Source organism: Gadus chalcogrammus, chromosome 5 (genome assembly GCF_026213295.1).
Source record: "Gadus chalcogrammus isolate NIFS_2021 chromosome 5, NIFS_Gcha_1.0, whole genome shotgun sequence".
Classification (NCBI taxonomy): domain Eukaryota; kingdom Metazoa; phylum Chordata; class Actinopteri; order Gadiformes; family Gadidae; genus Gadus; species Gadus chalcogrammus.
In genome coordinates, this window is record NC_079416.1 from 13197122 (window position 1) to 13213584 (window position 16463).

Genomic DNA, 16463 nt, shown 5'->3' on the forward strand with positions numbered 1-16463 from the left:
CTACACCTGCAAGCGCCAAACACAGAGGTGGCCCATGGTGCTGTGGTACAACATAATTGACATTGCCACCCTGAATGCCTACACCTTTTTCACGGCTCAGCACCCAGAATTCAAGAGCGGCATCACCAATGCACGACGGCTCTTCCTCAAAGAGCTGTCAAAGGAGCTTGTCACACCACACATGAGAAGTCGACGGGAAGGATGCCCCCAACTGCAAACCCCGATTATTTAAGCAATGGAAAGGTGTGGGGTGACAAAAGCCACAACCCAGCCACAGGAAAGAAGCAGACAGGGCCAACCAAAGAGAAAGAGGTGTCAGATCTGCCCAAGTAACAAAGATCGCAAAGTAAACAATAGGTGTGGGAAATGCAATGTACCTGTGTGCAATGATCACAGCCAGAAACAGGTAGTTTGTCTGAACTGCATACAGTGATGAGACAAGAAGGCAAAACAGGGAAAAGAGAGAGGAACTGTCAATGACTGGACAGTTACAGACAGACGGAAGGACGGACAGACAGAAAGTGGATGTTCACATTTTTCTATTGCTGTTCAGGGTAATTTTATTTTTCAAAAATGTTAAAAAGTGAAAAATAAAGATATTTCAAACATGAAATAATTCTTGTGTGGTCCTAAATATAATACTAATATAAGTGATAAGTGATAAGTGATTATTCATGACAAAAACCGAAAGTGCCAGAACCGAAAGTGGTTTGAATCCCGGCAGAATATAAGACGTCTACATCGAATCCTCCCTCGATCTCTGTAAACATGACTGCACTCGGTCAAGCTTTGTCTAATCCCAAACCCATCATGCCAAACGGCACGATGCATGGCAGTAGGAATGAGGTTTCGGTACTGGTCATCAACACCGGAGGAACAATCGGAATGAAGAGTCATGGCGACGGTAACTATTTATCCATGTTCTCGGATGAGCCGGGAGAGAGTAGGCCTATCACATTCATAGGGAATCATCTGATGGATTATCTATTTGGACATTTAGGATGTAGATAACGCTGAGTCTACTACGTGCGTTAGTGAGTAATTCATTGCAAGGAATAATAATATTAAAAAAAACGACAGATCAAAACGACCACACCTACTGCGGTTTTGGTTGAAGCATCACTGATGACATGCACACAGGCACGCTGTTGAATAATTTCGCAGAAGGCGGGGATCTGGAAGTGCTTAATTGGGGAACACAAACTCGGCCAGTCAACAATGTGTCTGTTAAGGTTTCAAAAGTGTCTTTCTTTATCGATCAAGTGATCGATAAAGAAATAAAATAAAAGCTGCTTCACAAAGCTTTGATCAATCCAAGCTGAGGGCTGAAGTTGGCTCATAACATGCAAGCAGATGAGAGATTATGTTGGTCCTAAACCATAAACAATATTTGTTAAACACACGCACTGGAATGTTGAGACAAATTCCTATTATGTTTTGCATAAATGGCAATAAAAAAAATTCCAAATCCTAATGTTGCTATTACAGTTTTACCATACAGTTTAGTCCTACACCAAGATTTAGGAACCTGGTTTTAGTCTAAAATGTTCAGTGTTTCATGGTGCTTTAGACGTATTGGAAGGCCAATACTGTGATTGGAAGGAAGGATTTCTTTGATATCGTGTGAAGTCGAGGGGATGCATCTCAGGATGAATTCATATGTGCTATAATACCAATCCTTTTGTGATATGTGATGTTTTTTAAACAATTTGCCTGTTTCTTTGGAGCGTAGTAGCCACAACAAAGTGCGCTGAAAGGTTACTCAACAACTGTGTCATAATAACAGCAACTAGTGATGGATTGACGAGACATTCAAATATTTTATTATTCTGGCATGACACAGAAAATACAAAGACATGCATTTACCATTTCACTGATATTGAATCGTATTATCGTACGCTCGCTCGCTAAGCCTGTTCCCTCTTAACCACTCAAGGTCTTTGAACGAACAGCGTGTCAGCGACTCAGCGACTAGTGGGTCTGGCAGGAGTCGAGTCTGAGAACGAACGAGACGAACGAGAGAGAAGGGTCAAATAGCTTTGTTCTTGTTTAAGATTCGTTCATCCGAACAGATTCGATCGCAAATGACCAATCACTACCAGAAACCCACACATTGGCCCAGATTCATGGAAAGCTTAAAGTCTTCCTGACATGCAGTAGCCTATGTTTGAAGGCACATATCAATTGCAAATGTCACAGCTGAAATTGACGGTTGATAATGTAGGCTACTACTCCTCAACTACGTGAAAGATCCAATGGTTGTATTAAAAAAAAGAAATCCTCCATGAAAGTAGGCCTACTTCAGTACGAAAACATTTCCTCAAATGTAGTTAAAACTTCTCAGGTTTGAATAAGCTTGTCAGCCATATGGCAAGCAAGCAAGCTTGATAGACAAGCATGCATGCCATGAGTGCAGTCATAGGCCTACATGCATTGTATTGACGAAAGAAAATGTAATGATATATACTGCCTGAGAAATCTCTGTATTTAGCATTATGATTACAAATGGTACAACATAATCAATGGAGGAGCTCTATACTTGAATGCCTATACTGAGACTAGATATACTAGTTTTAATCTCTTGCAGTTTTAGGTTTTGGTTCATAAGATTTTCCCAATCTGTGAATATGTAATGTATTATATTCTTAAGCCTGTTCATCAAGTGCAATATTCCTTGTTACCAGCAGAGTTCACTGTCAGCCAGGTTTCTGGGCTGCTTGATTGTAACAGCCACAAGTGCGTTCCTCTCAAAGACTGGAAAGTTTTTTTCCCCAAGCCATACGGACAATGAATGCATAATTCCCCCCTCTTCATTCTCTTTTTATTCAATTTTCATCTTCTTACTTTTCAATTATTATTGAACTTGGCACACCTGGGAGTTGCGGTCTATAATAAATACTTGAATCTTGAATCTTGAATCTTGACAGATTGTCTTTGTCTCACCCCCAGTCCTCGAACCGGAGGAAAATGTGTTTGTGGAGGGCCTGCGAAAGCTGACCACCTTCCATGATGAGCGATATGCCAAGGAAACGTGCATGTATGACTTCTATGGTAACCGGGACAAAACACTAGTCCTGCCGTAAGCCTTTCGTCCACCAAGACACCACTTCAATATTTCATAAATATATTGCCTGTCAAGCCCTTTGAGACTACCTGTGATTAAGGGCTATACAAATAAAATTGAATTTAACAATTCTATTGGACTATTTAGGAGTCACCCTCGAGTGACTAGTAAGTTCTACACTAACTAATTAATATTTAAAAGGTAAGTATTTGTCGACCTGATGTGTGGGCCAAGGTTGTCAAAGATGTGTTCATTTCACTATGGACACAGACTTGTGCTAAAGAATGGAAGGTTCATTTTGGACTTCTAGCAAGCCACAGCACTATGTACAGGCCAAGTCATGGTTACATACTTTTATATTCATCTCTTGGTTTATATTTAGTATCACCAGGGGCACAAAATAAAGCGACAGCCCCACCACCTCCCACCATTAATGCAACAGATACACTCTACATCCTTTCTTCCCACTCTCAACTGCTGTGTTGCCCCGACAGGAAACCAATGGAGGCATTGTAGGCGTCTCTACTATGCTTTGGCGTGACTGGCGCCTGAAATCCTTGTGCCATGAGCACGTTTTACATTCCTGCTTGCAGTTCAGAAAAGGCCTTGCTGAGATTCCTGAGGCACATTGACAAGCTAGTGTATTGGTCAGTGTGTGTGTGTGTGTGGGGGGGGGGTCATGTGACATCAGCCCTCTGTGACAATACAAATAGAGAGGGTTGCAGGTTGTGTGCATTGATTCCCAGGGACGGAATTGGTTTAGGCTAATGAATTATCCAGATACTTTATTTGTTGTTTATTGAGAGGCAGGCCACAAGGCCGGCCCACACCCCTAAAACCTTTATCCACTTCTGCCCCCCCCCCCCCCCCCCCAAAAAAATAAATAAACGCACGCACAAGCGCAGACTCATAAGTTAATCCTCCATTCATCAGACAGCGGGACATCCTAGCGTCCGTATGCTAATGCTAATGCACTACCTTGTAACACCTTAAGGCTACACTGGCCGCCAGAGTAATAATTGGCGGTTAGCTATTGTTGCTGGTGGCACCAGAAGCTGATCCACAGCATATGTTCCAGGGATGCACGTTGGACCTAGGGCTGACTGGGGTATTGTATGTCGGTCTGTCATTGCAGGTCATTTAAAAAAATAGAGCATCCCCCCCCCCTGCTGTTTTATCTATCCCCCAGACACCCACTGCCTTTCCTATTAAAAGGAGACTCTTCTCCCAGCTGCTTTGCCTGGTAGGTGCCCTCTTTTCCCGGGACTACAGGGCGGGGTTCCCAGTAGGCCCAACCTTAAATTCCACTGAGGAGGGACTTGGATATGTTTATACATGCTGGGCTAGCATGCACTTCCTCATACTAGCAACCAATTAGAGGAGACAGGAGCGAACCTCGGCTGCCCTCGAATGAAGCTGCACCGCCCTGATGCAAACTTGCACAACAGCCAAACGGCCATCTTTTGTGGCCCGGCCCGGCCTGTTATTTACACAGACGTTGCCACTAAATCGTCCCATGTGCTGTCTCCCGACAGCACATCCACTGTTCGGACTGTGCTTGTTAATGCCTTGTGACCCCCAGCAGATCAAGCAGAAGGGGATCTGCTGCACAGTCCATCGTTTCGTTGAACATGCTTGGGTTTTCATTTTCCATCCGTTCTCTTAACATTCCCCAGTTTAAGCATAACTCTTCCACCATTAGGATTAACAGACTGAACATATGATTTCCTGTGTGATCCATTACTCCTTTTTGTCAAACTTTTTCATTGTTATGCTGAATATCTGCCTTCGTTGCAACTGCTGTATTTACTTTGAACTTTTAATCGGCTGCGTAATGTATTTGATAATTGCAAAATGTCTACGTCTTTTCACAGGGCGTACAAGGACAATAAACGTGTAGTGTACACCTTTCTAGAGTACAGCCCCTTACTGGATTCCTCCAACATGACGACCGAGGACTGGGCGAAAATCGGGAAGGACATCGAAGTATGTGATGCCCAATTATCAGTTTCTCTGCAGCACATTAATTATCATGCCTTTTGGGTAACGAAATGTTAGTTGAATGAACAAGGCCAGAAAGGTTGTGGATTCAAACCTACCTGTAGGCATCATAGAGCATGATGTTTCACACCCTTCTGCTCATCAATTAAATATAAGGTGAAACATATGAGAAGAAGGCATTGCTGGTGCGTGTTGGATAGATGTTTCTGCTCATTGACTAAACAAAAATGTGTTCTCCATAGATTGGTCACCTCATCCTTTTAAACCACCTTATATTTGTCTTGGTAGAAAAACTACGAGGGCTACGATGGCTTTGTGATCCTTCACGGCACGGACACCATGGCCTACACGGCCTCCGCCCTGTCCTTCATGTGTGACCACCTGGGCAAGCCCGTCATCCTCACTGGCTCCCAGGTAACGCCTGCGTTCTGACGAGGTGTGGGCTGACACCACAACAGCCCCTCGATAATGCTATAGGGCCCCAGTAAAGATGTGACAGATAAGTTGCGGCTTCTGATGCAAAACCGCTCTTTTATTATTTTATGACTGTGGCACTTAAATTTCCCTTTGGGAATGAATAGTGCTATTATAGTAGTCTGTCTGTCTGTCTGGCTGTAGCATCTTATCCTAGCTATATTTGGTGCATACAGGGAATGGGTTAACCTAACAATTGTTAGTGCTTGGTGGCACTTAGTTCTATGAACATCCTTACTGTACTGGCAGTAAGGATGTACTGTCGCTATCCTCATCATCATTTTTATCCGCCTATCCGGGGTCGTGTTGCGGGGGCAGCAGCTCAAGTTTTATTTATACTGTCGTTATATATATTGTTTCTCCTTCTTCTGACAAATGTACTTAAAAAAAAGCCGCTTTGGATAAAGTGTCTGCTAAATGCCCTAAATGTCAATGTAAATGTCTGTCTACTTTACTTATGCATCGGCAGGATAGTAGAGTGTGTTGAAAGAGTGAGGGTGTGACATGTAGCATAAGTCATTTAAACCTGGGTAACCAAGGCATATTGTCCCCCGCCTGGTTTGCACATCAGTGGGGTGCGTCACCGATGCGCCACTTTTCTTATGTAATTATTTGATTTGAAGACATAAACTTTCTTCCAGGTGCCAATTTATGAAATAAGGAGCGATGGCAGGGACAACCTGCAGGGGGCGCTGCTTTTGGCTGGTCTGTTTCACATTCCGGAGGTGAGCAATAAGAGGCTGCTACTGTTGGCTACTGCATGTAGATACTACATGTAGCTACTGTGTGTTTGTAAATATCCATTGACGGTTGCATTTGAACGGGAACGTTCAAAAAAAGAAACTACTTTTCCCCCCCGTTTTATTGTCAAACAGAAAATTAGTCATTGTTGTAATTGACGATAGTTTTATGTGGAGGAAAGGCAACAAAAACGTTGTTGACATTCTTGTTTAACGAGATTGTTTGGTAAACGTTGGTGTGTTTCGCAACAGCAGGTGACTATCTCAAACAGGAAGAAGACTGTCAGGGAGTACAACTAGATACTAGGAAGACAATTAAAACTAACTGATTATACTCCCTTTTTTACAGGTGAGATTACAGTTGACAGTTGATATGTTTGACACTATTGTAGCTGAATTCACTAACGAGTGAATGAAACTAAAATATATTAGCTTGAACGAACATCCTTCCCGACAGACGTTTTGTTCATGGTTGCTGTCCTCATCAGAAAGATTGTACTATTATGAATTGTACTATTAAAACCAAATTCCTCTTCAAAATACATTGTTCACCTGTACGTCTCTTCCTATCAAGGTATGCCTGTACTTCCGCAACAAACTGTACAGGGGAAACCGCGTCACCAAAGTGGACGCTGGAAGTTTCGATGCCTTCACCTCCCCTAACCTGTCCCCCCTGGCCAACTTGGACGTGGATATAACAAGTAATGAATGAATAAATGGATGGATGGATGAATGAATGGCTGCTCATGGTGCTTCCTTATCATTTGGATTTCCAGTTGTGGTTACCGTGGCGATTTAGTTAATGCTCTGTCCCCCACAGTCAACTGGGACACGGTGTGGAGAACCAACCGCTCCAACAAGTTCGCCGTGAACACAGAGCTGAACCGCAACGTGGGCCTGCTGAGGCTGTTCCCTGGCATCACCGCGGCAACCGTAAGTCAGCCAGGGAAGAGGGGAGACGGCGGGAGATAGTTACAAGTAGGGAAGAGAGGGAGGGAGGTTGATATACAAAGAGGGAGGGAGAGGGAGCAAGTAGGAGGGAGGGAGGGAGTGGAAGGGAGCAAGTAAGTAAGCCGGAGGGAGGGAGGGAGGGAGAGAGGGTATGGGAGGAAGATAGAGGGGGAAAGGGATGGAGGTATATATACAGGGAGGGACGGGGAGTCCACAAGGGAGGGAGAGAGGGAGGATTGGAGAGAGAATGATGCATAGTGTGCACCTCGTGGCCACAGGTAGTTTTGTATGTTGTCTCAGGTGGTGTTGAGTCAGAGTCATGAAGTCGTCTCTATGGTTCTTGGTCATCAGTTGGAAATGACTCATTCAGTTTTTTAGTCATTCATTCTCTCACATGCAGAGAGATCAGAAAGGTCATAATAAAACTATTGAATCGAGATGACTCATAGCCTGTCTCTGGTTTGTTTTCATTGGCAACATTAATGACATCGAAAATCATCCAAATACTTTTCATATTTTGTTATTAGTTTCAAGCCCATTAGTGGGTGAGAATATTCGTTGTCTGTTAAACGAGATTGCACTATGAAATGTAAATTGAAAAACAAACATCATTCATTTTCAATCAGGTCTGCAGTGTTGGCGCCATTCCATTATCTCAATACGTGTGAATTAGTCAAAAATACCTTTTGCTTTTGTCTTCTTTGACATCTATATGTGTACTGCAGAGGCTTTGCTCAGTCATAGGAATACATTTCACTATGTTATGACGATGGGCTCCAAACAACACAGGGCTATGGCATGAAGGAAGCCCTCCATCTAGCCATGCGTCTGTCTTCTAAAGTAGTGGTAGTGGTATTGGTAGTAGTGGTAGTGTCCTTTCCTCTGCAACTTCCTACAGAATTTGAGAATAGCATCCATGTTTTACACAAATATTTGCTCTAGAAAGATTTCGTTTTTTTCCTTTCCTGTAATTAGTCGTCTGACCCGTGTTTGTAAACGGCCCAGGTCCCATATTACATTTTTACTTAAAATATAGGCCACCCAGCCTCCGTTTCCACTCAGTCTAAATCGCCTCACCACAGGAGCCCTTCCCCGTTGTAAAGTTTGGTGTTTATGCCTCTAAATCGCCCTGACACCTACTGCAATGGCAAATAGGTATTTAAATCAAATGTTTTTATCTGCCACACTCCTGAAGGACCAGCAGACACCAAATGTTTGTCTTACTGCGTGGCTTGTCACCTGCGCTCGATAAACTGTACGACAATCCAAGAAGATGCATGCACAATCTGGCCTGTTAGATCCCAGTCTAACACAATAATATTTCCCTCCATTTATTTTTCTAATTTATTTTTGTGTTTTCTGATTTCACTTACGCCAGTACTTCCTGACTCTGCTCGGATGTCCCCAGCAGTCCTTTGGCCCTAGGAAAGTATGAAGTTTGGTTATGGGCCATGACCAATTACCCACTAAAAACCCAGTTGGCCCGGGCATTATAATATTTAGTTTCTCATCCTGAGATGAATAGAGAGTTGCTTTACTGTCTCCGTCTGCTCTCGTTACCCCCGTCGACCATCAAAAGACCTTCTCTCTCTGTCTCTCTCTCTGTCTCTCTCTCTGTCTCTCTCTCTGTCTCTCTCTCAGTCTCTCTCTCTATGTCTCCTTCTGTCTGTCTGTCTGTCTGTCTGTCTGACTGTCTGTCTGTCTGGCTGTCTCCCTCTCTCTCTATGTCTCCCTCTCTGCCTGCCTTGGGTCACATTGCTCACTGTACCACAGCAGTTTGCTTTGGGTTCGAAGCGCTTCATTCTGTACGAGAGGCTTGGGGCAAAGTGTATCCGCCTATTGTATTAGCAAATGGTCTTTCCTGCTGGGCTTTTCAGTGTGTCGCACCTGTCCCACTTTATGTTCAGAGTGACGATACAAGCCTAGTTACATTCTTTCTGCTCATGTCTTTGTACGTTTATGGTCGCCTCCCCCACCCCCTGTTCCTGGCGTTTAGCGTTTTCACCTCCAGATGCCATGGTTACCGGCGGGTAATGAAGTCTCTCGGTGCCAGTCAAGCGTTGACGGGGATGGCAGCAGCACAAGACAACAGCAGATGTGCTTTTAGGAGAGGAGCTGGGGTCACATGCAGGGACGGGGATGGGGGAGTTGAGCCATAATGCTGGTGAGGGGCGGGGAGTTGGGGTTCAGGTTTATCAAAAAGGCCAAATTTTACTTGTGTGTTGAGTTGTAGGTACGCAGCCGGTCTCGAGATCGGGATGCAGTTAGGATTATGTGTCTGTGGTTCTGAGCCTTCTCTGCAGAAATTCCCTTATTCAGTGACATCTAGTGATCTCTTTAACGGGGAGCTGATGTGTCGTACAAAGGAACGTGTGTGAAAACTACTCATAAATGCACCGACAAACCCAGCAGGAAAGGCGAAGCTTGCGGGGCTCTGGGGCTCTGGGGCTCTTAGGGGCTTTTGCAGGGGACAGAGTGACCGACACAAAGCCCCATGTAGCCTTGACTCCTCCTCGCCCGGCTCATGATGCAACCCGTGTGTCTGGCTGGTTCAGTGGAGTCCATGTATGGCGTGCTCTGACGCGTCTGCTCCGTGTGCGCAGGTGAGTTCGTTCCTGCAGCCGCCCATGGAGGGCATGGTCCTGGAGACCTACGGCACCGGGAACGCCCCCGACAACCGCCCCGACCTCCTGGCCGAGATGAAGAAGGCCACCGACCGCGGCGTGATCATCATCAACACCACCCAGTGCCTGAGGGGCACCGTGTCCAAGGTCTACGCCACAGGCGAGGTAGGCGCTAGCGTGCTAGCCATCAGAGAAGGGATTCTGCTGAATGGGTCAGGAGTAAATGGTTACAAAATTGTCAATGAATAACAACACAAAAAACTACTATTGGGAAAACAACCAACCAAGGGCGTGACTGAAGTCACAATTGAAAGTTGTTCTTCAATCCTAATTTATTGGAATTTAAAGGCCCTGAACTAACTAAATCCTAACATCGTCCTGTGCAGTTTTTAAATGCAGTCCAAATGTTGTCAAAACTAAAATGAGAGGAATTGTTTGGAGGAGAAGTCCCTAAAATGGCAGACGAGGATAATGAGCCCTTGGATGGTACCCACCTGCCTCCCTCTCCACAGGTGCTGTATAAAGCGGGGCTGCTGCCCGGCGTGGACATGACCACAGAGGCGGTCCTCTCCAAGCTCTCTTATGTGTTGGCCATTGAAGGGCTGGACCTGCAGACCAAAAAGAAGGTGGGTCTTGCATTTAGATTTACATTCAGGGCATTTAGCAGATGCTTTTATCCACAGCGACTTACAATAAGTACATTTGTTAGAAGAAGGAGAAACAATCTATCGCTGTAGGTACAGTAAGGACGTTTGTAGAACCAATTGGCAAGCACTAACAATTTTTAGTCGGTTTAGCCGCATGCCGCCGATGTGGTTGTGACCACTGCTGACCCCACGTTTGCATGCATATCTTCGGGTCCCTGCACGTACCTCACACGATCCAGATGATGGCCGAGAACCTGCGCGGGGAGATGATGGCAGACCTGGCCATGCTCAACCTGCGTGACAGCCGCTTCATCCAGGTCATCGCCAAGTCGCTCAGCATCAGCTGCAGGGAGGTCAGTCTGAACGGGAAGATACTTTACGTTTTACACCCTATGTGAGATGCAGCATGTCGAAAGTTCTGTGTTTTTCAATGAAACGCAAGCCTCTGTCTCCATCAGCCAGGGACTCTGCACACACCACATACGATCTACTTGCAGGTAACTTGCGGCATACTCTAAAATACACAAGTGTTTAGACGCCACTGGGCATGCTCACGGACTTGGGAGTCTGGGGAACAGTGAGAATGTCATGCCTTCGATGATGATGAGTGCAGGGCAACATTTCAACAAATCATGAGGGAAAGGTCGTTTTTAAATGATTGGAACGCAGCCTAAGCCTTTACTTCTGGATCCAAATGTGCTCAGTGCCCAGCTGCTAGTGTCCTTAACCGTCGGCTGAAAGGTTGATAGCAAGATGACCTGTATCTGACGAAAATATTTGGGATAAACAGCCAGTGAAGAGCGTGACTAAAGTCACATTTGATGGTGGTTCTTCAATCTTAATTGAATTGAATTCAACGGTTCTGAACCGTTGAATTCTAAAATTGTCCTGTGCAGTTTCTGAATACGGTCGATATTGAAAAGGGGAAAACTAGTACCGGTACTCGTTTTCACTGTGTTGCAGAGATAAGATGAGAATAGGATTCGTTGATTGCTCTGTCAAAAGTGACGGATAAAGCTTCCCTGATTTTGGATGCCGTTCCCCAGGAGCTGGTAGCCATCCGCGACGCCCTGACCCCCCCGCTGGCCTGCGCCGCCGCCAAGATCGGAGACGTGGAGGCCCTGAAATCCATCCAGGAAATGGCAAGCAACACTGAAATAAACATGTATAATAAGTCATGTAGCATGCCAGGTAGGGCTGCAATGATAAGTCGATCAAGCGAGAAAATTCATTAAATCTTATTTTGATAGTCAATTTTCAAGTATAAGTATAAAACAATTCATTCCTAAAGCTAGAGCTCTTTACATCCCAACAGTAATCAATACCCCCCTCCATCTAACCTTCCTCTCAGTCTCCTGTTTCATCTGTACGCCCATACCCACTGATATTGGCTCATGGAAATCACAGGCCTGAGCCAATATCAATGGGTATGGAAAAAAAATAAATAAAGCAAATGTTCTGGAAAAAAACAGGGAAAATAAATAAATGGCTGGTCTGGGGTTGTCCCAGGCCAGTCTGTCTACTTACCTACCCTGCTACCTGCACACACTCTGCCCATGCACTCATCACGCATGACCAGAGCTTTCCACAAGGCTAGGCAGAGCTATTGCTAAAGCTAGCGAGCGAGTAATGTGTTTCAGGAGAGTCACTTTGGAGGAAGGCCTTCAAAATCAACCTCCAAATTGACTAACCGTACTGGAATGTTGTTTTTGTTGGCTTGTCAGAAAAAGCAAGCACCTTTAAGCCTTCTTTCTGTAGTCTGTTAACTTGTGATGAATTTTGCTTCAACATTTTATTGTCAAAATTTTTAATCTAAAATAATTTATTGACTATAAAAATAATCATTAGCTGCAGCCCTAAGGCCAAGACATTGAACGAAGCAGCTTCACAGTTATACAGATCTACAAGATTGACGCATACAAGATTGATGGTTTGATGTAACTTTATTTAGTCTCTCTCTCTAACATTGATCGCTTGTCACTTTGAGGGACCTGGAGGCTAAGATCGACCGGGTTTTAATTGATTCAGTTTTTCTATCGTTCCTTAGTAAATGTATCTCGCCCTGTCAGCTGTTTTAACTAGATCATAATCCGGTCTTCATCATTTAACCAAAACAATAACGGCAGTCGTGGTGTGTGGACTAGGGGAGTAACCTGAGTGTGGGCGACTACGACGGACGCACACCGCTGCACATCGCTGCGAGTGAGGGCCACCTGAAGGTTGTCCAGTACCTCCTGGACCAGGGGTCCACCATCCACAGCCGGGATCGCTACGGCGACACACCCCTGTCTAACGCAGTGCGCTTTAGGTAAGCCCCGCAATAACGTTTGTGAAGGACTCTGCTTAACTGGCTTTTAACAACCGCCTCTTTTATGTTCTTCGTCATTAACTCCAAGGAGGACGGGCTTCGGAGGAGTTCCTCTTTGAATGTCATTGGGGTACCGAGGTCTTTAAACATTGAACTATTAGAAAGCAATTGGGGTAATTTATTCGATTTATAGCTAAGCCGTTTGATTTGGTGTGTCCCCGTTTTTTTTGCTTTAGTATATGCACGTGTTGGGTGTTTCTGCTGAAGTCACTGAGCCTCAAGGGAGAGCAAGTCTTTAGGGTGTCAGAGCTGGAGCAAGTGGCTGTTGTCCTTTTTTTCCAACGGTTGGCATAGCAAGTATAGACTCGTCTTTTTCTTGGTTGAAGGTTGCGCTCATGCAGTGACACCTACAGTTACCCTGCCTAGGGAAGCGAGGCAGTTCATCACATTCCAGCTTAGCGGGCCTGACCTCCTTTTCTCTTCTTCCACGTAGCACTGTGTGCCCCTTAAAGGAGTGTCAGCCAACGACGAGAGAAAAGAGTCGAGTACAAAAGAGAGGCGTGTCCTCCCAAACCAGTCGGCCCAGCCTGCACCCGGTTTCACACATGATAGAAACTCACGGAGACTCGGAAATAGATCATTTATTTAAACTCCTCACGATTGTCTCCTTTATTATTTTTTTAAAAACAGGTTTCCAAGCGCATCTGGTCATCGTCGGTAAAACAGATCTTGCATGCCCTGATCTATTGTATTATGACACCTGTGTGTGTGTGTGTGTGTGTGTGTGTGTGTGTGTGTGTGTGTGTGTGTGTGTGTGTGTGTGTGTGTGTGTGTGTGTGTGTGTGTGTGTGTTGTTTGACTGTGGGGGCGGAGGACACCTGTCTCCACTTGCCTGGCAATTAATCAAACCTGCGTACCTTTTCCTTTTGTCACCACCACTCAATTCAAAAAGAGCATATGATGGTAGAAGCTGTATTGTCCCCTGTGTTTGCACCTCAACAACACGGACACCTCCCAACAAGTGCATCTTTGTTCTGTCGCAACCCCCTAATAATACTCATTGGTGGCCAATTGTTACTGATGCACAACTCCTACGTTCCCCCTCCACCCCTCTTTGGTCTCCTGCAGACGCAAAGACATTGTGATGGTCCTGCGGAAGGGCGGAGCCCACCTGTCCCGAGAGCAGCTGGCCATCTCGGGCACAGAGCTGTGCAGGTGAGACGCGCTCAGAGATGGTATGGGGGACAAGCGTTGAAACAACCACCCCCACATTCGTTATCACAGGTACGACCAGTCTCCCTAGTCTGACGCCGAGCCGCAGCAGGAATGCTCCCAGGCAGCATAATTGCGGCTCTCCTCATCTCCAGCATCTCTCTCTCTCCCTTGCCCCCATGCACGTAGAGCCTGGCTCCTCCGTATGGCCCCCTCGCTCGGGTCGCTGGACCTGTCGGCTCCGTCACGGTCCTGTTGCTATCGTGCTGCGTTACAACATGTCCTGTAAAACGTGTTGGTTTAAGATCTGATACGGGGCCCGCGACGTGCCCAACGATTGATTACCACGTCGCCAATCATGAAGTGCTTGCACTACTTCCATTTCACTGTCGTTTACAAAATATAACAAATGCATTCCCTTCTCTGATGCTTACTTGCTGGTTGATATGACTGCAGCGGTTTAAATATTCAGGTTGTTTAGTGGAGCGGTGGCTGTACGTCGAGGGCTACTTTGACCTCTGATACCTTGTGTGTTTTTAGCCTAGCAGCTAACGGAGACCTGGATGGTCTGCAGATCTGGAACCTAGCCGGGGCCGACCTGAACACCCCCGGGTACGACGGACAGACGGCCCTTTCAGTGGTTAGTACAGGAGTCCTTTTACGTTTCCTTCTCCTCCCTTACTCCTAAAAACAACCCTCTTACGCACTTATTGTATGTTGTACGTCCTGGCACTTCAAAACAGTACGTAGCATCATGTAGCGTCTATACTACTTATCTTTGTTGTATATATCGGGAATGGGTAAAACTAACAGCTGTTAGTGCTTGGTCCTTGGTTCTATGAACATCCTTACTTTACAGCCAGTGAAATATTGTTTCTCTTTCTTCTGACAAATTTACTTGTAAGTAAGTCGCTTTGGATAAAAGTGCGGAGGAGAACCATCTTGTGTTTCAACATGACAATAACGTGTTCGTCCTTCCAGGCAACGGGGGCTGGCAAGTTGGAGGCCGTCGCGCTTATTAATGAGTGCCAGGGATCAGGTGGGCCCTGATTCCAGGATTAGCCACTCTCTCGCCACTGACCCAATGGCTCAAAAAGATGAGAACTTGATGAAGAAATTGAAGCGCTTTGTCTGGGAATCTGTATCCCACCTGCTGTTTAAGACATCCGCTGTCCAAAGACCGTCCCATATGGGGGTTTATGAATTAATGTCTGTCGTTAGTTTGTGTTAACTTACTAGAATTGAATACGAGATTGAATCGTTGAATATTGTGAAATGGAAAGACAGCATATACATGCAAACGTCCACTTCGTCTATCTGGTATTTGCTGATTCGAAAACGTTTGTGTGTGTGTGTGTGTGTGTGTGTGTGTGTGTGTGTGTGTGTGTGTGTGTGTGTGTGTGTGTGTGTGTGTGTGTGTGTGTGTGTGTGTGTGTGTGTGTGTGTGTGTGTGTGTGTGTGTGTGTTTGTGCTTTATTAAATGGCTACACTTGCACTTGAGATTCTTGAACGTTTGTTTCCGGCCTTCGGTATGCTTCTGCTGAACTAATTGCGCACTGTGCTAGACTTCTGGATTTTAAACTGAAGAGGAGTTGTTATAATTGCAGCGCTTCATTAGCACTTTTGATCATTGTTTGTACCCAAAGCCAATGTTAAAGTAGTTATTAAAACTTGAATGTATTCTTCTAAAGCAATCAATTAAGGATTGTGGGAGTTTTTTAATTGCTATCAAACAAAACACACAGTTATTCAGGGTTTCGCTAAGGGTTTTGTGTCCCTGTCATATCAACTATGTTTAAATGCTGTTCCTCTTTGATTCGAAAGGAAATGCATGAAAAACATTTAATAAATACGTCCCATGCTAAATAAATCTCCTGTCATCAATGGTGAAATGTTGTGTTCACATAGAGCAGCTTTAATAAAGACAACCAAGCCATGAAGGTAACAGTATATTTAGATATCGCTTGATCGGTACTGGATGAATCTCTACACATTAAAATGTAACGAGAGTCCCACTAAGGAAACGTGACTCAACCATCACAGGGAGTGACGCAGACCGTCACTACTGTAAGGTAAAAGGAACGGGAAAGCCTCATTACTTTTGATCTCAACAGGCTACAAAGCACCTTCTGAAGAAAATCAGCCATGGATGATTTTTGTATGAACTCCAAAAGCTCAGATAAACTCTGATCGCAGTATTTGCCATCCCGGGCTTCAGGGCGGCTTCAGAGCTGCTCTCCGGTGGAACCCAGCTCATCCGGTTCAACCTGCACGGGCCTCATTCCTCGCTGAATGCAGGACTTGTATGAACCTCCACTATATAAAGAGTCGCAAGGCGTTAAAGTCACTCAGTCTAGACACGGACCGCATAAGGAAGGATCTCCGCCAGGTGAGTGCTTTACTTCAGGTTTAGAACTAGTGGATTAAGGTCGTGACCTCTAG

General features: G+C 45.2%; 1 protein-coding gene across 1 annotated transcript; it reads left to right on the forward strand.

The window, feature by feature from the left end:
• The first annotated feature begins 705 nt into the window (after nucleotides 1–705).
• Nucleotides 706–16173, forward strand: LOC130383150 (60 kDa lysophospholipase-like). The gene is made up of 15 exons (XM_056591208.1): nucleotides 706–904; nucleotides 2950–3079; nucleotides 4939–5050; nucleotides 5354–5479; nucleotides 6181–6264; nucleotides 6854–6980; nucleotides 7100–7212; nucleotides 9834–10019; nucleotides 10367–10480; nucleotides 10741–10854; nucleotides 11548–11643; nucleotides 12646–12809; nucleotides 13938–14024; nucleotides 14562–14661; nucleotides 15003–16173. Exons 1-15 carry the CDS (start codon nucleotides 769–771, stop codon nucleotides 15069–15071), a joined length of 1758 nt encoding a protein of 585 aa, XP_056447183.1. The 5' UTR covers nucleotides 706–768; the 3' UTR covers nucleotides 15072–16173.
• Nucleotides 16174–16463: the final 290 nt, after the last annotated feature.